This window comes from Drosophila melanogaster, chromosome 3R (assembly GCF_000001215.4).
Source record: "Drosophila melanogaster chromosome 3R".
NCBI lineage: Eukaryota > Metazoa > Arthropoda > Insecta > Diptera > Drosophilidae > Drosophila > Drosophila melanogaster.
The window spans coordinates 9763184-9784589 of record NT_033777.3 but is presented as its reverse complement, the minus strand read 5'-3'; the positions used below and the strand labels follow the sequence as shown (position 1 = coordinate 9784589).

The 21406-nt window shown below is 47.4% G+C and overlaps 9 protein-coding genes and 2 non-coding genes across 26 annotated transcripts; 5 read left to right on the top strand and 6 right to left on the bottom strand.

The window, feature by feature from the left end:
* The first annotated feature begins 219 nt into the window (after positions 1-219).
* On the top strand, positions 220-1183 carry MtnA (Metallothionein A). 2 transcript variants are annotated; one of them, NM_001275509.1, is made up of 2 exons: positions 220-366; positions 631-1183. In NM_001275509.1, exons 1-2 carry the CDS (start codon positions 345-347, stop codon positions 729-731), a joined length of 123 nt encoding a protein of 40 aa, NP_001262438.1. In that variant the 5' UTR covers positions 220-344; the 3' UTR covers positions 732-1183. The 2 variants fall into 2 exon arrangements, with proteins under 2 accessions (NP_001262438.1, NP_524299.1); NM_079575.2 differs by having other exon boundaries at positions 631-812.
* A 352-nt stretch (positions 1184-1535) lies between these two features.
* Positions 1536-4526, bottom strand: CG12947 (uncharacterized protein). The gene is made up of 4 exons (NM_001104261.2): positions 4073-4526; positions 2363-2893; positions 2110-2304; positions 1536-2050 (listed from the first exon to the last, which is right to left on the bottom strand). The coding sequence occupies exons 1-4, from the start codon at positions 4401-4403 to the stop codon at positions 1833-1835; spliced, it is 1275 nt and encodes a 424-aa protein (NP_001097731.1). The 5' UTR covers positions 4404-4526; the 3' UTR covers positions 1536-1832.
* Positions 1897-5071, top strand: asRNA:CR31514 (antisense RNA:CR31514). Its single transcript, NR_037757.1, has one exon.
* Positions 5062-6548, bottom strand: RpS29 (Ribosomal protein S29). 2 transcript variants are annotated; one of them, NM_169311.2, is made up of 3 exons: positions 6394-6548; positions 5872-5971; positions 5062-5813 (listed from the first exon to the last, which is right to left on the bottom strand). In NM_169311.2, exons 1-3 carry the CDS (start codon positions 6453-6455, stop codon positions 5805-5807), a joined length of 171 nt encoding a protein of 56 aa, NP_731407.2. In that variant the 5' UTR covers positions 6456-6548; the 3' UTR covers positions 5062-5804. The 2 variants fall into 2 exon arrangements, with proteins under 2 accessions (NP_731407.2, NP_649946.1); NM_141689.3 differs by having other exon boundaries at positions 5512-5813; positions 6394-6493.
* On the bottom strand, positions 6053-6192 carry snoRNA:Psi18S-1275. The gene has a single exon (NR_002494.2). It is a non-coding gene; the product is annotated as a snoRNA:Psi18S-1275 (small nucleolar RNA).
* Positions 6549-6646: 98 nt separating the features above from the next.
* topi (matotopetli) lies at positions 6647-9469 on the bottom strand. The gene is made up of 4 exons (NM_141688.1): positions 8937-9469; positions 7905-8877; positions 7585-7844; positions 6647-7532 (listed from the first exon to the last, which is right to left on the bottom strand). The coding sequence occupies exons 1-4, from the start codon at positions 9304-9306 to the stop codon at positions 6691-6693; spliced, it is 2445 nt and encodes an 814-aa protein (NP_649945.1). The 5' UTR covers positions 9307-9469; the 3' UTR covers positions 6647-6690.
* A 701-nt stretch (positions 9470-10170) lies between these two features.
* Positions 10171-12795, top strand: Whamy (WHAMM and JMY related). Of its 5 annotated transcripts, none has more exons than NM_001275507.1 (5): positions 10171-10270; positions 10612-10852; positions 10955-11389; positions 11441-12394; positions 12453-12795. In NM_001275507.1, the coding sequence occupies exons 2-5, from the start codon at positions 10616-10618 to the stop codon at positions 12615-12617; spliced, it is 1791 nt and encodes a 596-aa protein (NP_001262436.1). In that variant the 5' UTR covers positions 10171-10270; positions 10612-10615; the 3' UTR covers positions 12618-12795. The 5 variants fall into 5 exon arrangements, with proteins under 5 accessions (NP_001262436.1, NP_001262437.1, NP_001262435.1 ...); NM_001275508.1 differs by having other exon boundaries at positions 10171-10279; NM_001275506.1 differs by lacking the exon at positions 10612-10852.
* Positions 12796-13047: 252 nt separating this feature from the next.
* CG9471 (uncharacterized protein) lies at positions 13048-14058 on the top strand. 2 transcript variants are annotated; one of them, NM_001104259.2, is made up of 3 exons: positions 13099-13144; positions 13209-13294; positions 13350-14058. In NM_001104259.2, the coding sequence occupies exons 2-3, from the start codon at positions 13222-13224 to the stop codon at positions 13889-13891; spliced, it is 615 nt and encodes a 204-aa protein (NP_001097729.1). In that variant the 5' UTR covers positions 13099-13144; positions 13209-13221; the 3' UTR covers positions 13892-14058. The 2 variants fall into 2 exon arrangements, with proteins under 2 accessions (NP_649943.2, NP_001097729.1); NM_141686.3 differs by having other exon boundaries at positions 13048-13294.
* A 504-nt stretch (positions 14059-14562) lies between these two features.
* Positions 14563-16756, bottom strand: Naa80 (N(alpha)-acetyltransferase 80). Of its 2 annotated transcripts, NM_001014612.3 has the most exons (3): positions 16450-16756; positions 15752-15845; positions 14563-15667 (listed from the first exon to the last, which is right to left on the bottom strand). In NM_001014612.3, the coding sequence occupies exons 2-3, from the start codon at positions 15782-15784 to the stop codon at positions 15164-15166; spliced, it is 537 nt and encodes a 178-aa protein (NP_001014612.1). In that variant the 5' UTR covers positions 15785-15845; positions 16450-16756; the 3' UTR covers positions 14563-15163. The 2 variants fall into 2 exon arrangements, with proteins under 2 accessions (NP_001014612.1, NP_649942.1); NM_141685.5 differs by lacking the exon at positions 15752-15845.
* On the top strand, positions 15606-18559 carry MED6 (Mediator complex subunit 6). Of its 5 annotated transcripts, none has more exons than NM_169310.2 (5): positions 15606-15683; positions 16712-17413; positions 17468-17642; positions 17697-17802; positions 17863-18559. In NM_169310.2, exons 2-5 carry the CDS (start codon positions 17232-17234, stop codon positions 18147-18149), a joined length of 750 nt encoding a protein of 249 aa, NP_731403.2. In that variant the 5' UTR covers positions 15606-15683; positions 16712-17231; the 3' UTR covers positions 18150-18559. The 5 variants fall into 5 exon arrangements, with proteins under 5 accessions (NP_731403.2, NP_651988.2, NP_001163577.1 ...); NM_143731.6 differs by lacking the exon at positions 15606-15683 and adding an exon at positions 16088-16226; NM_001170106.1 differs by lacking the exon at positions 15606-15683 and adding an exon at positions 16336-16425.
* On the bottom strand, positions 18455-20940 carry CG8478 (uncharacterized protein). 4 transcript variants are annotated; one of them, NM_141684.4, is made up of 4 exons: positions 20655-20940; positions 19964-20549; positions 19043-19909; positions 18455-18981 (listed from the first exon to the last, which is right to left on the bottom strand). In NM_141684.4, exons 1-4 carry the CDS (start codon positions 20685-20687, stop codon positions 18752-18754), a joined length of 1716 nt encoding a protein of 571 aa, NP_649941.3. In that variant the 5' UTR covers positions 20688-20940; the 3' UTR covers positions 18455-18751. The 4 variants fall into 4 exon arrangements, with proteins under 4 accessions (NP_649941.3, NP_001163576.1, NP_731402.3 ...); NM_001170105.2 differs by having other exon boundaries at positions 19964-20564; positions 20655-20836; NM_169309.5 differs by having other exon boundaries at positions 19964-20552; positions 20655-20836.
* Positions 20941-21406: the final 466 nt, after the last annotated feature.

Sequence of the window (21406 nt, the reverse complement as noted above, 5' to 3'; positions counted from 1 at the left end):
GCGCATGCCCCATGTGCCCCACCAAGAGCTTTGCATCCCATACAAGTCCCCAAAGTGGAGAACCGAACCAATTCTTCGCGGGCAGAACAAAAGCTTCTGCACACGTCTCCACTCGAATTTGGAGCCGGCCGGCGTGTGCAAAAGAGGTGAATCGAACGAAAGACCCGTGTGTAAAGCCGCGTTTCCAAAATGTATAAAACCGAGAGCATCTGGCCAATGTGCATCAGTTGTGGTCAGCAGCAAAATCAAGTGAATCATCTCAGTGCAACTAAAGGCCTAAATAGCCCATACCTACCTTTTTTGTAAACAAGTGAACAAGTTCGAGGAAATACAACTCAATCAAGATGCCTTGCCCATGCGGAAGCGGTAAGTTCGCAGTCTGGTGTGATCCTTTAGGATATCACAGATCTTTCAGAGAAATGGTATTATACTAGTATAAAAATTCAATGGTGATTCAATAGTATAAAAATTCAAGCTGAAACTATCTGCAAAGTGAAATCTCTGAGTTCGTCTCTCTAAGAAAAGAAGTTCTTCAACTGCGTTTTATAAAATGGAACACTAATGTTATATGGCTTATGGATTACAGGATGTACCAGCATGTACTAATTTTTAAATTCTACTTCTTTCCAGGATGCAAATGCGCCAGCCAGGCCACCAAGGGATCCTGCAACTGCGGATCTGACTGCAAGTGCGGCGGCGACAAGAAATCCGCCTGCGGCTGCTCCGAGTGAGCTTTCCCCCAAAAAAGATCTGGAGTAGAGGCGCTGCATCTTGTCTCTCTACACACCCTGCAATAAATGTCCAATTAAAGTAATTGATGCCTAACTGCGTCTTTTCGGGTTGCATAATCAATTGGTCTGCGGCATTCTAGGTTAGATTCGCTTTTATTGGAGGTAGCTTCTAGCTACGTGGTCGGCAATATGCGTCGTGGAAATGGGATGGTCAAGTGTTTTCCACAATGTGCATATACATATGTACATAACACTAAAGTCAGTTGAGCAATATGGTAATCTGAGATGCCTCACTTCTGAAGCGACTGAGGGATTGAGTTTCAAAGCACAGCGGCTTGAACTCATGACTTGTAGATAAAAATACAGTTGCGGGCGTTAGAATATAGCCGCTATCGAATGGATAATATTAAAGAATACTAGCTTTAGAAATAATAAAAATATATTACCCTATCAAATTTAAAACGATTTTAGGCATAACAACGAAATGGGTAATGAAAGTTCATATTTAAATCGGCTTCCATTATTTTATAGGTGATTCATAGAAATATATGATTGTAGACTTATTATTGCTCAGTCTGTTTTGTGAAATGCCTCGTTTATAGCGCAAAAGTGCCATATAGTTTTAGATGTAATATGATCGCGCAATTAACATGAAAGTGTAAGAACCCGGCATATAAACGATATACCAACGAAATAAGTCAAGAACAAGAACCCCACGGCAGTCGGGTGAAGTGACCTAGGAGGCGTAGGGTTACGGGAGACCTCCACCTCAGACCTCCAGTGGAAAAGCCGCAGATGGAGTTTATGGTTCGTATACATACATATATACTTTATTTACTTTGCTAGCCTACGAATGCAGCTTAGGTCTAATACTAGGCTAGGTGAACAATACTTAATGGAGAATTACGAATGGATGGGGTGCGCAGTATACAAAGGTGCATACATATGTATGTCTATGAATGGTATGGGTGTGGGCATATCTTCTTTTTGGTTATCAGCGTGGCCAAACAAACCCGGGCGAGATTTCACGGCGGTTTCGAAATGGTTCTGTCGAAGGTGCTCGACGCACGTTGAAAAATAGTGGGAAATTCACGGTTCGCCCTACTTGATAACGATATTCTGTGCCAGTCGCTTCACGAAGTCCACGTTGAGAAAGTTGGCCATCAGTGTGAGCACGGACTTCTTGGGCGGCCGGCAGTGGCGCAGTCCCGCCTCCTGGCAGCACACATTCGGAAAGCAATCCAAGGTGGAGGTGCACGCCTTGGGATGAAGGTCAAAGATGGGCGGCGGCGGGGCTGTGCACTCCAGGTACTCTGTAACTGGAAAAGCGCAAGGCTTCGATTGATTTCGGTTATCATACGGAAAACTTTTAACTTACGATAGTCGAAGGATCGCTTCACTGGCACTGGAGCTGTTTCCAACTCCGGCTGCGAGGTGCGGCAGTATCTCCTACGCCCATCCGGGCAACAGACCCTTGGCCAGCAGTCCATGTCTGTGGAGCACTCCTGGACGTCCCACCAGAGCTCGGCGAGCGGTCTACTCGGGCACTTGCGAGGTATCAAGCCCAGAATGGCTAGCAAGAGCAATAAATTGAATAATATCTATAGCAGCTAAGGATTAAACCCACTTACGAGCATGTGGAGTCTCCTCTAGCGGCTTTGGAACGCCAGAGACACAGCTGCTTGCTCCAAAGATATCACAGCACAGCTCATCCCGTTGCCACACGGCACAGTCTCGATCCGCCTTGCAGATCTTGGGGAATAGCTGGAACCTCACCTCGTTCTCCCGCGGACAATCGAACCTCAAGCGCAGCTCGGCAGCCGACCTCTTGCCCTTCTCCGTTTCCCTATCCCTGTTCTTATCCTGGTTGTCGCGTGGGAAGTTCAAGGTGGGCAGTGCAATGCGAAAGGGTCCATCTGTAGTGGGTTTTTGTGTGCTAGTTGTTGTTGCGCTTCGACTAGTTGTACTCGTTCTCTGATCCATCGGTTTCCTAGTGGTCTTGGCCACTTTTCGTTGGCCGGACTTTTCGTCCTTGGGACTAAACTTTTTCGGCGGATGGGCCTGCTTGGTGGGCGGACGCACTGCCACCAGACTCTGCTGGCCGAAACTCCAGAAGTTCCGATTAAAGAAGTTGAAGCCGTTGGCCAGGCTGGGACGCGGAGCTGGGGATTGGATGTGGAAAGCGGGTTTACCAGTGTGCTTAATGACCATTAGTGTTTCTGCTCCAAATAGCAGACATTACACGTCAAGTAAAGCGCAGTTCCCGCCGCTCATGAAGAGCGTTTGATTTGGCTTTTTTGTTTTTTTTTTTTGTTTTATACTTCTGTTTCGTTATTAAGCCAGGCCAACAATGGATCAGCAATAGCGCAGCCTGTTGGCAAACGTTTCCCACCCACTCCATGCGCTCCATAGACCCAACGCAATTGTCTACTTGGCTGCTTGCAACAGCAGGTGGACGCAAGTGAATCACCCGCGAAAACGGCCATACTACCCAGATCATTACTCCCTATGTTAACGAGATCTTCTTCGAGAGCAATTTGATGGTATATACTTAAAATTTCCAGCTCATAAAAGTAGCTAATGGAGAAGTAGCTTAAATTTAATTTAATTTTAGACCCTCCCCGACCGAAAATGGGGTGGAATTCTATAGCCGAGTGATCATGATCACGATCATGCAAATTGGCAAAGGCCTAGGCCCCAATAATTCGTGGCCTTGCATACGCCTCTCCAGTTCGGACTTAGCCAAGGTCTCCTGATGCAGCCGAAGCCGATTCGAAAGCTCCGGTGCTCCAGTTACCTATGCACCTATGGCTAACTACGTTAACGAATCCCAAACGGGTATATCTGGTTTTATTCACAATTTGTCAGAATAATGAAACCTGTGAATCCAAGGCGAAACTATTTATCTGCAGTTTTGCAATTAATCTTGCATTTACTTTTGATTGTCCAAGTAGCTTAATGGATAAGCGATCTTAACCAGGATTGGCACCTCAGCTTAGTTCTGATGCTAGAAACTTTGAAGTGATCAGATATAAATATATATAGGTAGCTAGATTTCTAGATCCTAAACTAACTCATTTATGCAAAGGGTATTCCACCATCGGTACACTTTGAGTGACCTTTTCCCAGACAACTTCTTTGTCACTATTGTGGCTGTATTCGCATTGCCACTTTCGATCTTTATGGTCGAAACCAAAAAGCTAGGTCAGTGCCAGCATCTTAGACCAGTTTGCATGGCTATTCGAACAAGTTGCAGCGATCTTAGATCAACACTATGTAGCCAACATAACTATAGCTTGTCCAGTTTATTATTGGACAACCAAAATTATCTGGGCACTCACTTGTTGTTGTCGTCGTTGTAGTTGTTGTCGATGTGGTTGTCGTTGTGGTTGAGGTGGATGAAGTAGTTGTTGTAGAGGAGGGCCTGCGCCGCCGCACGACCTGAGTGCGCCTTCGCTGGTTGGATGCTCCCTTCTGCTGCTGCTGCTGCTGTCGCCTAGCCTGATCCGCGCCTGAAACCGCGACAGATTCGTGGTCTGGCAATGGAGCAGGGAGCGGGAGCTTGTATTGTGCAACTCCGCGGCTTGTGGATGCCTTGGCGGCCGTTGCACAACCGTTTGCCAGATAGAGAGCAACCCCAGCAGCCAGGAGCTGCAGCCAGATCAATCTCATTGCGAGTGGGGATCACTTGAGTGGTCGATGAGCCACTGACCTTTCGTTGGAATCACTACAGTTTATATCACACACTCACTACTAATCACACATCTTGGTTAGGCAAGCGCGACTACGTTGTTTAGACACCAAGCGACCGCTTCAGACTCCCAGCCCAATTGGCGAATGTGCAAAATTGCTAGCTTGATTTTCGGCAGCGGAGCCAGCAGAAAAAAACAGCTAAGAGAGCTTAAGCGGGGGCTGACCCGCTCTTTAGCGGCTCAAACTGGTTTTTGACTCTGGCCCGGCTCTCGGAGCAATGGGCTATCATTGCAATGGGTCTCCGTGTGGATACCACTAACCCACTAGCGTAGAAATGAGGAAATGCAGGCCAACAGCCAGGAGATTGCTTCCGGCTTTCGAAAAGGACACCATCACAATTAAGGAGGTGAATAAACGTTCATTGACTGACACATTCGCGTGGGAATCAGGCTGGCTTACACACGGAATTTCGTTGTCGACAAGGAGATTGGAAGTTTGATAGAGCTTTCTTCACTCGAAGAAAAACTGAGACCTATTACTTATGGTTATTCATTTAAGTTTATCAAATATAAAATAACTGAGCTTTAGTCATTTTGTAAAATCATGAGTAATAATTTATAATCTCATTTTGTATTTTGTACATATCTATGTTCGAAACTGCTTTTGAATTCACATATGAGTGGTAACTTAGCCAGCTATATATGATTAAGTGCAAATATTTTCTACAAATTCAACGCATATAAAAAATGGGTTCAGTGGCCTGCCAGTTTTGCATATCACATCAAAGTCCGCATCAAAAGCCTTTATGCAACTGGTGAAACACACAACAATGAGGTTTTGAATGCTAAGAGAGATGAAGTTTAGGAATGAGATGACCTGGTGATTTCCATCTCTGAAAACCGGTTTGCTTTTGTTTTGGTAGCGGTTATTAGGTGACACAGACTGGATGGGTTGCTGGCTGACTGATCGCACTGCAGTTCAAAAACAAGGAAATGTACACTTTTCCGGCAGCCATCAACACAAATGCGAGGATGCCCACTAAGATAGCCCGCTAGATACAGGCTCAAATTATGACACAATTAAATACGTTTCTTGTTATGGGTTTAATCAGGCGGAGATTTAAACAAAACTAGTGCTTTAACAAAGATCCTTCGCGGAAGGTGGTAACTGTTGGCATTTTGTGGTGTTGCTGTTGGCCATTCTGGCTATATTGAATCAATGCTTCGATGCGCTTTGTCCTTGCTTAAATCCCCAAATGATTATTGTTGTTGCTGTTGCTGCCGGCATACTAATTTACCGAGTCCCCGACATCCGACGACTCCATACATTAATATGCATTAATATACGCGATTACCGCGTTAAAATGCGAAGAGGACACATTTAGTCCAGCTAAAAAACGAATGATATTAGTTATCAGTTCGTTGAGGATTTCATATGGAGGACTCACCTTCTTGAAGCCAATGTCGTTGGCGTACTCCCTGAAGCACTGGCGGCAGATGTTAAGGCCATACTTGCGGATCAGACCGTGGCGGTTAGAGCAGGCACGGCTGAAAATGAGATGGTATATCATAGTTAGATCGGTTCCATCAAAGAATCTCCGTAGCATGGAACAGTTTCATTAAAAGCAAAGCTGTCGCTGCACTTGGCTGAACCAAATCCATTCGGAAATGGCTCGTTTTGCCTCGCGCAGCTCTTACTTTGGCCACCCTTAATTAAGGAAACTGTTCTAGATGCTAAACACGTATTTCCGTACTCAACCGGGGGCAAAAGCCTTTGGAACATTGAAACAATTGACAATACAAGCAAATACAAATTGGTAGACGCCATGCGTTAAAAAAAAAGCGGGTCGGGTATAACCCCACTTTCTACAAACAAGCAAAAATCGTGCAAAATACGGGGTTACGGGACAAGCATTTAAACAAATTGTACACCAAAACGTGCGAAAAACAACGGGCAACACAATTCTTACCAGCATCGGGAGCCTTGGCCATATTTGCGGGGATGCGAGTACCAGAGAGTAGCGAAACCCATGTTGGCGTTTTCCACGAGAAATTCGAAAAGAAAAGGAACTAGCGATGGCACCCGGACCTGGGGGTGGCAGTATCGATATTTTCCACGATTGATCGCAGCGATTATAGAACGTCTAGCACCGCTGTTTGAGGAACTAAATGGCAACGCTGTTTCATAGACCCACTCGCTAAAGGAACAGTGTGTGGCATCTTCGCTATCTTGCCGCTTTATTTAAATTCGAATTTGAATATGATTTTTACAAATAGGTATCCGAAAATATCGGCTTAGTTGGATTGTTTTTGACAACCACCACCCTAGCATTTTCCTCAGCCGGCCGCTTGGGCACGCCGCTCTCATGCATTGGTTCCCCAACCTGTTGCTGATCGTAAATGGACATCATGTCCATATTCTGGCCTGGCTGCTCGAAGACAATGATATGCTGCCCCGAACCATCCTCCTCCATGGGGACAGCTTGCATGTAGTGCGACATAAAGAAACTGTTATTGACCTCGTCAATGGGCACACACACCATTTCCTCCTGCTGCTCCGGCGTAATAGAGTACTGCATCTCCGCGACGCTTGGCTCAGTCGACATGAATCCCGAGCCCGAGGGCACATCTGAGGTGCTGGCACCACCAGCAACATCATTATCCTGCTGCTCGGGATTATGACTTTGAGCCTTCTGCGCAGCGGCCGTCTCCAGTTGGAACTTCTGCATCTGCATCATGAGACGCGAGTTGGCATCCAGGTGAGAGTGTCGAGCTCGGATGTGCTTGTCACGGTCGCCGCGCTGGCGAAAAGTCTTCGTGCAGAAGAGGCAGCTGTACGGCTTCTCTCCGGTGTGGATGCGTTGGTGATTCTTGAGCGCGTCCGCGCGATAGAAACGTTTACCACACTCCTCGCACTCATAGCGCCGCTCGCCGCGATGGATCAGACGGTGCTGATAGAAGACGGATCCGGTGAGAAAGCGCTTTCCACACACCAGACAAAGATATGGACGCTCGCCCGTGTGGCACTTGCGAATGTGGTCGTTCAGATCTGGGCGAATGGTGAACTTCCGATCACAGTTTTCCTCCTGGCAAACGAAGGGCTTCACACCTAAAAAGGAACTATCATCATCTTATCCTCATATAGACACTGTATCACTTACCCTGGTGAAAGCGTAGATGCTGCCACAGATGGCTTGACTGGGTGTACGATTTGCCGCAGATATCGCAGAGATATTGACGTATTCGGCCGGCGCCCGTGTTGCGCGTTTCCTTTTCGCGCTTCTTTTTGTTGAGATGCTTCTCCTCGCTGTGCGCCAGAAAATCGTGGGCGAACTCAAAGTTGACGTCGCAAAAGTCACAGGGCAGCAGGAGCTTCTTGCCATTCTCGTTGAGGCGAGGAAAGTAGTGAAAGGAGGTACACCTAGTACAGAGAATAGAGAATCGAAGTAATCATACTTTCAATGGCTAACCAATAGCTTACCGATGCTCCTGGAGCAGGTCCGTGTTGGCAAACTTCAGCTCGCACACATTACACACAAAGTAGCGACTAAGCGTGACATTTAGGGACCTGATTGCTTCGCGCATGAAAATGCAGTCCGTCTGGAAGTGGATGCTGGCTTCCTTGGCCGTGTTCATCTGAATGTCGCAGGCGGTGCACTCAAAGCGCCGCTCCGCCACATGGGAAGCGGAATGGACAAGCAGCTCGGCTATGTCAGCGAAAATGTACTCGCAAAACTCGCACTGCAAAACACTTCCCAAGATCAGGCTGCTAAACATTTCCTTCTTCGGTGGGTTTGTGTTTTGATTGCTCGTTGCAAATGCGGGATCGTTGTCTATCAGCATCTCGCCATCCAGCAGCAGCTCATTGAAATCTGCTCTATTGGAGGGTACTTGGGTCATTGGACTTTGACGCATCGTTGAATGCTCCGAATCGTGAATAAGGCCGTGTCTAAAAGCCACCTGCGGATCATAGAAGATGCGGCCACACGAGTTGCACTTAACCACCACATGCAGTCCGGCAGCCGGAATCGTATGTGGTTGCTCGCTGGTTTGCGAAGGGATCAAGTCCAGGGCATGCTTCTCCATGTGGCGCACCAGCCCAGAGGCGTGGACAAATTTGCGGTCGCACATGGTGCACTCGTTGGGACCCTTGGCCGCGTTTTTGCGCGAGCTTTCGATGCCTGTGGCCAGATCGTACTTCATCTCATCTTTGATGTAACGGCGCAGACGCACTTGGTTCTCCCGAATTACCCGCTCGCTAGCCGGTTTGCTTAGCGGAGCCGGAGGAGCAGATACAGTAGGCACAAGATGTGGCTTCTCCTGCTGAGGCACCGCCACCTCGATCGGCTTCGCTTCACAGGAATGATTTTGAAAGGCCACGGCATCGAACTGGACCAAACATGTTGGACACTTTATACGGTTGACAGTGGACGCAGAGGAATTGGAACGAGATCCTAAATAATGTAGGCAATACTATAAAAACTTATCCATGCAAGTGAATCTATTCGTATACCATGAAAGACCGATTGCTCAGTGGTCATCTTGCTGCTGGTGACGCCGGCCAAAAAGTCGCGAATCTTCATTTGCTCCGCCTGGGGATCGAAGCCTTTCTTTCCGTCGGCCTCCTGCAGGATTTGCTTGAAAGCCGGATCCGCCAATGTTCGCTCCACTACAACATCCGTGGGCATTGGTAAGGCGCCCGCTGGCCCCACGGCGAAGAATCTGGACAGCTCCTCATGGCTGACAATCCGCTCTAAGCCGCCAGTACTCTCGTTGGTGGCCAGCACTGTGGCTCCGGGTTGCAGGTCGTCTGGCGTCAACTGCTGGTCCAACTCGACTTCGATCTCGGCCAGCGTATATTCACCCGAAACTTTGACTTTCATGGCGCTAGTCCGATCGCGTATCTTTCGCAGAAAATTGCTCTCTCTCAAAAGCGATTCAAAGTTTTTAAAACTCAATGGCAGTTGGCCGAATTCGAAAAAAGTTCAAATTTGTACAGTTTCTATCGCAGGAATAATTTGTTCGGAAATTTTAACGAAACGTTTGTACTGCTGATAAGTAGGGATATGAGATTTGCTTTCTCCGTCGCTGGAAAATTGGCTCAACTGACAGTTGGCTCCAAGGCATTGGACAACTCTAAAGGGTTTCTAACAAAGACGGCAATACTAAAATGTTTGCTAAAGTAAAACATCTGACAACTTACCGATATGTTTATAACTTAAATGACCTGAGAATCAACTGAATATTATAAATACGTATATCGTAAAATATATATGTATAATATAAATGTAGTCTTTAAATTGCTTTGAATTTTAATTTCTAATATCACATAAGATTTAAAGTACATCTCAATAATGAGAAACTCAAACCAATGGGTTCGTAGTTATACATTTTGAAACTGTGTTTTTAAGTCCCTGCATATGCATTCATCTTTAAAAATAAAATGATTTATAAAGCCGTTTCCGCTTCTACAACACATTAGTCATTAGCTAATTTTTAAATTTTGGACTTACCCAACATTTTGCAGACTTCTGACAGCCAAGGCGCATATCGTAGACCGCAAAGTGTAGTTAACGCCATTTGTTTATGTTTTCCTTTGGCTCAGGCTGTCAGAGTCGGAGTCGTCGTAGTTGGCCCAGGTGATTACTGGCCGCCAGTTATCTGCATTCAGCACTTCGGTTACAGATAAGACGCCTCGCGAAATGAGTAAACGCAGTGCCTAACATGGCACACCGACGTTGTTAATCAGTCCCACAAGGTTCTCCGTGCCATTCAAACACACCAGCCGACCCGAGCCGAGCTGATCCGGTTCAGCATTTGCAGAATCCCTGCAAACAGCGTTTCCAGGTGCGCACGGTAATTGATCCTTGCTCATCGCCGCTGCCTACTGTCGTTCTAGACCACCATCTCGTTTCAATGGGCTTTCGTAATAATTATTAGCCTGTTTAACTGGTGACTGGGACCGTCGATGAGTCACGTCCGTGAAGGCCCACCGCGATCCGAATCCGAAATTGATAAAACGCCAAGTTGCGCCAGCAGTTCTTATCTGCAAATTGGCTACTAGATAATGCCGCTGGGCCCAGTGGACGCACGGCGGCAACGGGGAGAGATCCAAGACAATGCCAATGGGCGGCACCTCCTTTGCAGCCGTAATAACGCAGCTACCAACTACGTATCCGTTTTTCCAGTTCGATGGAGGATTACACATACGCCTACATCTCCGAGCCCGTGGAGTTCCGCCAGCTGGAGGGCAATGCGATTGACTTCCGCAAGACATTCGATCTGCGAGGCCAGGGCACCGACGAAATGCTTCAGTTGTACCTGCGCAAGGCAAATTTGTCCGATGATCTTGAACGTCTGCCGGCTATTGTGCGGCGCGCCTATGTCTATGACATAATTAGAAGCAATAAGGAACCCGGTTACTGGGTGGTAATATCCTGCAGCATCTCATCTTGCCAGCTTCATCAGCCGAAAGTGTCCTTGATGTTGTCCACAGTTGTCCTGAACGCAGCCGTTTTCTTCTCCTTTCAGCCACCGTCTATGCAAGTGAGCAGCGACGTCTTTGCACATCCACCGCCAGCAGTTCGTCCACCGCCTCACTACGCCGACAACGTGAGCATCAACGCCAGTCTAGACGGCATGAAGAGCTCCTCCTCCTCGAACAGCCTGGACAGGTATCTGGGCGCTCCGCCCTCTGTGGCCTTGGCGGGTCCCAGCTTCGCCACCAGCGTCTTGGTCAGCAGCAAGGGCTCCAAGTACGAGATTAGCGGACCAGTCAACTTCCAGCACGTTTCCGGCGATGTGACGCGGGATCGCACGCGAAACGCCTTCGACCTGAATGCCGATCCCAACGACAAGGTGCTGAGGAAGTACATGATGGAGCGTGGCATTACGGAGGCGGACATTAGTGACATGCGGCGCCAAGAAGTGATCAAGAAGATCATTCACTCCAATTTTACTTGGATGGTAGGTCTTGAAATTAACTGGAAGCTGTTAATATAACATTTGCCTTTTAAGCCACCAAAAAGTGATCTTCAGGCGCAGCCAAAAGTTCAAGATCATGCCAGGCCGCTGCTCTATGCCACCATTTCCACTAATAACCAGATTACTCCTCCGCCGTCTCCACCGCCGCCTCCAATAGCCACTATTTCGAGGCCAACGGAGGCACCAAACTTCTCCAACTACGCCTCGCTTACTTCACGGTTTGTGGATATCTCCGATATGGACTTACCTGCTCCTACGCCGGCTGCACCAACTCCTTTTCAACCGGCAGAGGTCGGAAGTGTGATACCCGTCCAAGTGCAGCCTCAGCAGAGTGTGAAACCTAAGGTTCCTCCACCTCCATCGGCGGTAATGGCGAAGAACACACATGGATATCCAGCGGCCATTGACATTCGTCAAGTGAGGCCATCTGTGGCGCCAAAGGTAGCGAATGAGACGTACGCCACCATATCACCGCAACGGAAAGTGGGCTCAATGCGCGTTCCACCGCCGGCGCCTCCAAAGCCAACAATAGTGCCTCATACGAACTCGACGATTTCCAACGGATCACTGTATGCTGTGTCCCCGGTGCAGTACGCGCCTGTTGCCAAGCCGGCGCCACCAGCTGCTCCTGCCAAGCCGACTTCTAGATCTTCGGCTGTCTATATGACACCACTGTCAGCGCAGAAAACCCAGATTAGTAGTACTCCGGTGCCAGTTTCACCACCGCCGCCTACAGCGGCATCCGTTGGTGTTCCACCGCCGCCTCCAGCGCCACCAGCAGGTGTTCCACCAGCACCGCCACCAATGCCAGTTTTTGGCGCGGGAGGCGCTCCTCCTCCACCACCGCCTCCATCAAGTGGCATGGCCGGCGTTCCACCACCGCCTCCGATGCAGAAATCACAGCCCAAGGCTGTTTCAGCTGCCTCCACCGGCGGAGACCCGAGGGATGCGTTCTTGGAGAGCATTCGACAAGGCGTAAAGCTGAAGGTATTAAAAGTAGACACCCATTTAAATTGGAAATCTAATCCTTCTTCGATTCTTGCAGAAAGTGGATCAGAAGGCAGCCACCATAAGTGGCATTAAGCCGCGTCCAGAACGTAAGCCGGTGACCACCGACTTTCTAAGTGAACTGAAGCTGGGAATAACACTGAGACGGGTCAAGAATCCGGCGGATAATCCGTATTCCGAGGAATCGGAGTCGCAGGCGTAACGATTTGGCGGTTAAACTTTCAACTGCGCCGCATTTTACCACACTGAACCAAGTGGCAGGGCTGCCAGACTGAGAACAACCGCCTTAATTTTAATTTTCGCAAATGTATTTATAATTTTAATATTAATCACCATGACAAATGACCATTAGCGTTTGTAAATAAAATTGTTATCGCCAGATATGATATACCTTATCATTATGCCTGACAGTAATCTATATAAAAATTCATATTGTTTTGCCAGTACAGTGCTAACTAGAAGCAATGAACCAATAAACAAAATAAGATTATTTGCATAGAGACAAAAATAACACGATATTTTTAAAGCAATAATTCGTAGCTTAATAAAAATACAAATGAATGTTAAATATCTTGTTACCTTCTACAGAAGCTTCAGATCAGTGAGCGTTCACTATTTAGAAAGAGCACTGTACATTCATTGCTACGGGTGAGGTGAGAATGCGAGGCAATCGCGCTGGATTCACTTGTGAATTGGAAATTTGATAGATAAGTTGCGCCTGGAGCACAGGTGAGACTGCACTTTTGCAAACCAACAACTGGACTAAACGCATTTCAATCGACGGGAATTAAAGAATCATCCGAATTATGCAACGCATTGCTATTATTGGAGGAACCGGCATGACCGGCGAGTGTGCCGTGGATCACGCCCTGCAGAAGGGTAGGTGACACCTTAAGACCCGGAAACGCCAGTTAAACCGTATTCTTCCTTTCAGGTCTGTCGGTGAAATTGCTATACCGCAGCGAAAAGACAGTTCCAGAACGCTTCAAGTCCAAGGTTGAATTGGTCAAGGGAGACGTGACCAACTACGAGGATGTCCAGCGCGTTATCGAGGGCGTGGATGCGGTAGCCGTCATCCTGGGCACCCGCAACAAGCTGGAGGCTACCACGGAGCTATCCCGCGGCACCGAGAACCTCATCAAGGCCATGAAAGAGGCCAAACTGACCAAATTCTCTATTGTCATGTCCTCGTTTCTCCTGCGCCCGCTCAACGAAGTGCCCACTGTGTTCCACCGCCTAAACGAGGAGCACCAGCGCATGCTGGACCTGACCAAGGCCTGCGATCTAGACTGGATCGCCATTCTGCCGCCGCACATAGCCGATGAGCCGGCCACCGCCTATACCGTCTTGCACGACGAGGCCCCCGGTCGTCTGGTATCCAAATACGACTTGGGAAAGTTCATTATCGACAGCCTGGAGCAACCGGAGCACTACCGCAAGGTTTGCGGCATTGGCAAAAGCCCCAAAAGTGCCTAGAACTATCTATCACCCAATGGGATTGTGACCAATTGCAGCTGATCATTGAAGACGTACAAATTTAATTTGATATTCCTATTGTAGTCCTCTATAGTTCGCCAAATGTTTGCACACCCGCATCCGTATCTACGTACTGTGAGCGCACAATAAACTTTCCATTTTAGAAGATCCGAATTTAATAGCCATTACGTGCGGAATCGCATTGGCGCGACCAATCGGAATGTCGCCACATTAGCACCTGTCGCACCAAACGCCGGGCAGGTATTTAAAAAATGTGTAACCATAAGAGATCACCGTGCCCCCGGGCAAACCAACAGCGATCAACAGCTTCCGCTGTCGGAGAGGCGATCGTCACACCCAAGTCATAGTCCCATTCCCATTGAGAGAGCGATTTTTGGCAGCCGAGAGAGATCTCTGTGTGCCTTACATCACTGCGGGTTATTTCTGTAACAAAGCATTACGTTTGCTGGGCGGGCATTAACCAACCATTTGGGCACCGAGCCCCCGTCAAATTTGGCTGCGCAAAAAAAATAACATCAATTTATAGACGTCGTCCGCCGTGAACTTGAACTTGTCATGTGCGGCCACATGGATGCACTGCATCGCTCATGCTGCAAGACAGGCGTTTCCGTCGTCGCCACTTCCGCCCAGGAACAAGCGATGGAATCTTTAGTTTCTACACGTTTTATTTGAAGTTATTGCCCTTCGTTGAGTGCTTAATGCTAAGGCTCGATATGTCTATTTGCTATGTTTCGTTGGAAGATACTTGAGCTTCTTATTATCATAATCATCACCATTGCAGGTAGATTGCAGGTAGATTTTTGTCTAGGAGCAATTATGCACACACTTGAGCAAAACTATAACAAATCATAATTGCTAAACAGTTAGGATTAGGTTAACATTAGCCTTATAGATGTACCGAACAGCCCGGATCACTTTTGTCATACAAAAAGAACCAAAAAGTTTAAAAAATACATGCGGAAAGTAATATTTAAAAATCAACACAAGCGCTTGGTGAATGAATGGTTGCTTATCGGTGTAATGGAATCAAAAGCTTTAGCTTTGCTTTGCAAATTGCCAGAGCAACGAGGCAATCACACATGCACTTGGCAGACTGCCTGGCATCCACAGGTTATGGCTCGAAGCAGCTGCTGGCAGGTAAAACCCGTAAAGAATTTCAAGCATTTGCCAATTTGACTAGTTCACTGCCACTCTCTGATCGGGCTGGGTATGGCCCAATTTAGCCAAGCCCACTACTACTGGCGTTGACGTCTATAAGACCTTCTTCATGTATTTCTTTTTGGCATTTTGCAAGCTGGGCAGCTCACAGTGGCGCGGCCCATACATTGTAATGGGAGCGCAGTACTCGTAGCCAATGCGTTCGTAGAATCCATCCTGGTCGATGGTGGACAGATATATGGTCTTGAGGTCCAGCACGACGCGGCAATAGTCCTCGGCGAACTTCATGATCAGCTTGCCGAATCCCTGGCCACGGTGCCGCTTGTCCACCACCACGGACTCGACGAAGCAGGCCTTCTTCTTGGAATTGATCGGGCTGAGCTTGAGGTGAGCGATCACGCGGCACATTCCCTCGGTGGTCAGCACCAGGCTGCAGGGTAGGCTGTCACAGGAGGCCTCCAGGGAGCGCATGCGCGCCGTTTCCGATCGTGGCCACTCTGCGTTGATTAGGGCGCAAGTGTCTTTCATAAGCTCCGGGTAGTTGTGAATGGGAACCACATTGAACGGGCTGCCGCTGACATTGAATGGAGGAAGCCCCTGTAAATTATAGACGGTTAGTTTGTTTGATTTTGGTGTTTTTGTGTTAGATGCTGTAAGAGATTGATTTTGCTGCTCGATTACTTCATAGTACGGCTCCGACTTTATGTATCGCATATTGCTGAAACAGACTGTGCCTCAGATCTGGAAGGGATCCGCCTATAAAGTGTGCGACAATCTAGAAGAGAACAGAATTGAGTCGTTTCGGAACGCAGTTCATTCTGACCAGTGTTGGGGCAATACTTCAACCTAACTTCTATTGGCCTATCCATTTAACTAAACAATAAGTACTTTTTATATTTACATGATGCACACAAAAAGTCGGTTTAATTTAAAATATTGTCTTACTGGAATTTTGTACTATATTTTCGAAACTACGTTGTACCTAAGCTAGGTACACAACGCTCGTAGCCTTCCCAACACTGATCCTGGCACACAAAACACTTAGCCGGTTATTTACACGGGACTTTGCAATATACACATCTCAGGTGGAATAAACAAAGTTGGCAGCCATGGAAACAGCACAGACACACGCACGATCGCATAGTTGAAAATCAAGGTGAGGCGTAAAAAAAGAACATTTTCGTACACACATACATGTATTTGCGCCTGGCCAAGAATCGTACGACCTTGACTGGCGCTTACATATGTATATGCAATGCTCAAGAGTATATATGTACACGGATGAGTGGGTGGTGGCGCTGTGCGGGTGAATCAATGTACATTCTGGAGTTGCTATTGATTTGCTAGTTGTTGCGGTGAGATAACTACTGGGTGGTTACCATTACGAGAGCTCTGCGCTGCTGGGCGTCTGATTCCCGTGCGCCACGACGAAGTGAACAGAACGAACTGATATGATTCCCAATTATGATATTGCGTCCCGAAGAAATGGGCCAAGTTCCGTGTGAGAGCACAAATTTCGCCTCAGAAACGGACTCTCTTTGGTGTATGTGTGTGGACTGCTACGATTTTACTGCGCGCCCGGAAAATTGAATATCAGTTTGATTTAAAACGGAATTTGTTTATTTTTAAACTTTTTCGCAGACGCTCCCCTGCTGCTTCTTCTTCTCTGCACCAAACAAAGCGCTGCCACCTCGCGAAGAACGTACACTGTCCAACACGGGCCAGCCGACTGGGTGCAGTGTTGCGAACTGCGGTCAGTCGACCAAGCGAAAATAACAAACAAATCGGTTTTTTAGCGAGCGCAAGGCAAATCACGAGTAGAAAACACAATAAAAGCTCGCTACAAAGGACAGTTAATCAGCAAAACACTTACAGTATTAACGTGAAGGTGGAGCAGCGAGAGCAGCGTGCACCACGGCCTGCTAAATTAATTATTACACAACAAATAAATCAAAAAACTGCCAGCGACAGTTTCCAATCGACAGCGTGCGGCCGAAAATAGCTTGTAAACAAAGCGATCGCTAGGAATAGGAAAAGGAAAAAGAAGCTCTCTCAACGCCATTGACCCACAAATTAGTCGTGGTCATTGCCAAGCGAGAAAACATTGCAGCCGCTTCCCACCGCCACATCCCAACAAGGCGCACGTGCATCCACATCCACAATGGCCAGCCGACAGATGACCAATGACCACCTGCGCCTTTCCTGGCACGACACCCAGATGATGGCCACCCTCAGCCCGCAGACCGTCATGGACTACTTCTGCCGCAAGTCGAATCCCTTCTATGATCACATGTGCAACAACGAGACTGTTCGGATGCAGCGCCTTGGTCCCGAGCATCTGCAGTAGGTGTCCTCTGCCTTTTATTCTGATTCAGTTTAATCGCCTCCATCATTTAGCAACATGATCGGTCTGGAATACATACTGCTGCACGTGGCGGAGCCCATCCTGTATGTAATCCGCAAGCAGCACCGTCATAATCCCTCGGAAGCCACGCCGATTGCCGATTACTACATCATTGGTGGCACCGTCTACAAGGCGCCAGATCTTGCCAACGTCATCAATTCCCGCATTGTAAGTAGCACCTGGTGGAAAACCGATGCGTGTGCTTAATCGCTATGTTTTCAGCTCAACACCGTGGTGAACCTGCAATCCGCCTTCGAGGAGGCTAGTAGCTATGCCCGCTACCATCCCAACAAGGGCTACACGTGGGACTTCTCTTCCAATAAAGTTTGTAAGTACACGCTACTTCCTTAATATTATAATCGTTCGCCAATAAACCGAATTACTTTAGTTTCAGATAGATCCAAGTCAGATAAGAAGGACGCCAACTCAGCGAAGGATGAGAACAGCGGCACACTGTTCCAGAAGCAGCGTGTGGACATGCTGCTGGCAGAGCTTTTGCGTAAATTTCCCCCACCAATACCGCCCATGCTGCAGAATCTCCAGCAGCCGCCACCAGCGGGCGATGATCTGAACACAGCGAGAAATGCCTCCGAAATGAACAATGCCACAGGACCGCTAGATATCAAAACCGAGGGTGTGGACATGAAGCCACCGCCCGAAAAGAAGAGCAAGTGATTATGTGAATGCAGGTGCACCCTCAAAAAACGTACATACATATTAGTCCGAGTCCTTTGGCAGCTGCATAAAAGGCGCTGAATGCTGCCTGCATTTCCACTGGCCAAACCAACGCTCAGCGAAAAGCAGCGAAATCTACTTTTGCTAGTACTGCCAACTATTTTTTTTTAAAGTGGCTCTAACTAGTGACCATTTAAATATTCAAATTTTAAAACGCAATTTTTGTTCCGTGAGAAAACAATTAAGAACAACAATCAATAACCTTAACAAAAAAAAAAAGAAAACACAAAATTCAAAACTAAAATAGTTTTTAGTAACCTAGAATATAATGTAATTACTGTCATTTAGACTACGATAGTTATTTTTGTGTGAATGTCATACGAAAACCTAAAAAATTCACAAAGCAGTCCAGTCGTGCAGCTGAAGTGTACAATTAATAAGCATTCGAGTAACCGAAACATTGAGTTAGAAGCGCTCGAAATGCCAGGCATTGCTAACTCACAGCTGCCCGGCGATCTGTTCACAACGCGCCGTTACCGGACCACAGCTACGCCACAGCACTTAACTTAGACATAGACTAGGCTACACACGAATCGCTTAATTTAATCGTGGGCACTCTGTGCATCCTCTCTGCCGGTCATCTTCTTAAGCTGGTTGTTTCCATGCACCGTCAGGCTGTGGTTTGTGAACTCGAGTATGCTCCTAAACGACTGCTTGCAGATGTGGCAGGGCACAGTCTTTGTGGGAGTGCGGTAGACGCCGGCATGCGCCACATTCTTGGGAATTTTTTTCACGCTCGGTGGAGCCATGGACTGGGTTCCTTGTGAGGGAGCTGTGAATTGGGTTTGTAATAATTTCTCTCTAAGAACGCGTGCTGTTCAATCAATAGTTACCTAATTTGGGAATAGTACTAATGCGTTGCTGTGGCTTCTGGGGCATCGTCATGGGATGGTTAATGCCACTGGTGCCACCGATCTTTGGCAGCTGGGCTTTCTTCTCGTGGTTCAGCTCGGTGAACTCCAGCTTGCGCTTCTCGGACGGCGGTATCTTGTCGCAGTTCTGCATTAAATGGATGTGCAAGGCACGTTCCAGTGCGAAATTCTTATCGCAAAACTTGCAGCGATTCTTCGAGACTCCCGCTGCAACCGGATTGCTGTTCAGACGCTTAAGGGTATTGGCTCCGTTGTCAACCGGATCGTGCATTCGCATATGCACGTCAAGAAGTGACTTCACCCGAAAGGTTGTGCTGCAATTCTTGCAGCTAAAAACTTTCTCCGGAATGCTTTTTGTCGATGTCTTAGCCGGCTTTGAGGCGATCTTCTCAGGCGAACGCACGCTGGTCACAGCGAGCGACTTTCTTATGCTGCTCTTTGTTAGCTTGGAGACGGGCAAGCAGCTGCGACGGCTTAGTGACACACCGCCACCGACACTCCGCTTGCGAGCTGGGCTGTTGAGCGTTGTCTTGACCACCACCGACATGCGCTGCTTGAAGGAGTACGTTCGCGTCTCTGCGGTGGTGGTGGGCAGATAGGAGCGCCGAGGGCGCGGTAGGGCGGCACCCGAATAAGTGGAGCTCATGGACTGCCTCTTCTTGCCCGCCTCCACTTTTAATTTGGAGGTCGCTGGCTTCACAGAATCAGCGGAGATCTTTAGAGCTTTGGCAATTAGCTCAGAGACTTCGTTCACTACCTCGTTGACATGGGCGACCTCCTTTTCGGCTCCGGCTGGCGAGACCAGCATGGATACTCCTTCGTTGGATACTGTAAATGTAGATGTTTATAGAACGAAACCATATCTCAATAGTATAAACCTACCTTCAGTTATATTCTCTAAAACTACGTTCGCACTCAAGGGATAGACTTGGCTGGGAGCTGGGGTCTTGGCAGCCTCCTGCAAGGATACATTGTCCATGGTAGCATCCCCTGTTTTTAGGGTATTGGCCTTAACCGTATTGGCGGTCACGTCCACTGAACTGGACAAGGTCGAGTTATCGCCGCCACACCCCTCCGGTTGTGTGTTTTCCTTGTCGTCAATTTGGGTCAGATCTATGCTCTCCATGATCTGTGGTGTCTGCGTTTCGGTCGAAATATTGCCCTTGGAGGGAGTGGAGCACAAGGCGTTGTGCCGGTTAAGAATACTTTTGTCAAATGGGCGCAGAGGAGAATTCTGGTCCGGTTCCCCAATGGTCAACTGATGCAGATCCTTTAGGATAGTGCGCCTTAGGTCCTTATCATCGGTGTTTACCTCCACCTTGCTGTTGTGCACCTCCAGGAACTGGCTGTTCTGGGTGACCAGGGCCGACTGCCACTTGGCATTGGACAGGGTGTCCTCCGCGTCAAAGGATAAATACATGGAGACGCTCTCATCGTTTGTCATTATCGATGAGCTACGGGAATCGATCTGCTGGAAGTGAAACTATTGTTTTAGCAATGAAAATGGGATAATGTTCGGAAGTCTTTTCCCGGCAAATGGAAGCAACACCAACTGAAACCACCAAACACTTGCCTTGCCGGCCATAGTTCTGCGCGAATCGTCCATGGTTAAGTATATGCTATTCCCAATTGGCCACGAGGAATTCCCAAATTAATAAATACAAGCAATTAAGCAAAAATTCGAGCAGCTGAAGACCGACGCTGTACCGAAAAAACAAAGCGTTAATATTTCAAACACACTTTTCAACACTGCGCGCGCAATGAAGATAGCAACGGCGCCGATGGGAATGCGCGGCTTTAAATTATGAAAAGTATTGAAAAAACTATAAATTCTTCACTACTTTCAAATTGATGTTAACGCGTAGGAGACTTTGTAGAAATAAATCTAATTTTTTCGGCACACGACGAATTGAAAGGTTACAGTGACTAGATGGGAAATATTTTTGAAAACATAAAATAATTGTGTTTTATCAGACTCGAACAGGGTTCATGTCTTAGATAAAAGTGTAATATCAGACTGGATTATTAGTTTATGCATGGTAAATCGACTTTTAAACTCAGATTTAATAGTAAAATGTAAGAAAGCCCTCTTTCGTAAATAGTTTGCAGCTTGTTTTGCTTAATTTCTTTAATTGTACTTGTTGCGAACTAAGCCTAAATGCAATATTAAACTTTTAAACTCAGATTTAATAGTAAAACGTAAGCAAGCCCTGTTTCGTAAATAGTTTGCAGCTTGTTTTGCATAATTTCTTTAATTGTACTTGTTGCGAACTAAGCCTAAATGCAATATTAAACAGTGTGAACACACGTAAAAATCGCCTATCG

Coding starts and splice junctions, on each gene's coding strand:
- Whamy (NM_001043234.2), top strand. CDS start 10,616: ATGGAGGATTACACATACGCCTACATCTCCGAGCCCGTGGAGTTCCGC. Junction 11,390..11,440: donor ACTCCAATTTTACTTGGATG/GTAGGTCTTGAA, acceptor TTGCCTTTTAAG/CCACCAAAAAGTGATCTTCA. Junction 12,395..12,452: donor GACAAGGCGTAAAGCTGAAG/GTATTAAAAGTA, acceptor CGATTCTTGCAG/AAAGTGGATCAGAAGGCAGC.
- MtnA (NM_001275509.1), top strand. CDS start 345: ATGCCTTGCCCATGCGGAAGCG. Junction 367..630: donor GCCTTGCCCATGCGGAAGCG/GTAAGTTCGCAG, acceptor ACTTCTTTCCAG/GATGCAAATGCGCCAGCCAG.
- Naa80 (NM_001014612.3), bottom strand. CDS start 15,784: ATGCGATACATAAAGTCGGAGCCGTACTATGAA. Junction 15,668..15,751: donor AGTCGGAGCCGTACTATGAA/GTAATCGAGCAG, acceptor TATAATTTACAG/GGGCTTCCTCCATTCAATGT.
- MED6 (NM_169310.2), top strand. CDS start 17,232: ATGGCCAGCCGACAGATGACCAATGACCACCTGCGCCTTTCCTGGCAC. Junction 17,414..17,467: donor CTTGGTCCCGAGCATCTGCA/GTAGGTGTCCTC, acceptor TCCATCATTTAG/CAACATGATCGGTCTGGAAT. Junction 17,803..17,862: donor CTTCTCTTCCAATAAAGTTT/GTAAGTACACGC, acceptor GAATTACTTTAG/TTTCAGATAGATCCAAGTCA.
- CG8478 (NM_001170105.2), bottom strand. CDS start 20,687: ATGGACGATTCGCGCAGAACTATGGCCGGCAAG. Junction 20,565..20,654: donor GCAGAACTATGGCCGGCAAG/GCAAGTGTTTGG, acceptor CTAAAACAATAG/TTTCACTTCCAGCAGATCGA. Junction 19,910..19,963: donor TTTAGAGAATATAACTGAAG/GTAGGTTTATAC, acceptor CTACATTTACAG/TATCCAACGAAGGAGTATCC.
- CG9471 (NM_141686.3), top strand. CDS start 13,222: ATGCAACGCATTGCTATTATTGGAGGAACCGGCATGACCGGCGAGTGT. Junction 13,295..13,349: donor GGATCACGCCCTGCAGAAGG/GTAGGTGACACC, acceptor TCTTCCTTTCAG/GTCTGTCGGTGAAATTGCTA.
- CG12947 (NM_001104261.2), bottom strand. CDS start 4,403: ATGAGATTGATCTGGCTGCAGCTCCTGGCTGCTGGGGTTGCTCTCTAT. Junction 2,894..4,072: donor TACAACGACGACAACAACAA/GTGAGTGCCCAG, acceptor TCCAATCCCCAG/CTCCGCGTCCCAGCCTGGCC. Junction 2,051..2,109: donor GAAGCGATCCTTCGACTATC/GTAAGTTAAAAG, acceptor GCGCTTTTCCAG/TTACAGAGTACCTGGAGTGC.
- topi (NM_141688.1), bottom strand. CDS start 9,306: ATGAAAGTCAAAGTTTCGGGTGAATATACGCTGGCCGAGATCGAAGTC. Junction 7,845..7,904: donor GACCTGCTCCAGGAGCATCG/GTAAGCTATTGG, acceptor TCTCTGTACTAG/GTGTACCTCCTTTCACTACT. Junction 7,533..7,584: donor GCATCTACGCTTTCACCAGG/GTAAGTGATACA, acceptor GTTCCTTTTTAG/GTGTGAAGCCCTTCGTTTGC.
- RpS29 (NM_169311.2), bottom strand. CDS start 6,455: ATGGGTTTCGCTACTCTCTGGTACTCGCATCCCCGCAAATATGGCCAA. Junction 5,972..6,393: donor GGCCAAGGCTCCCGATGCTG/GTAAGAATTGTG, acceptor TCTCATTTTCAG/CCGTGCCTGCTCTAACCGCC.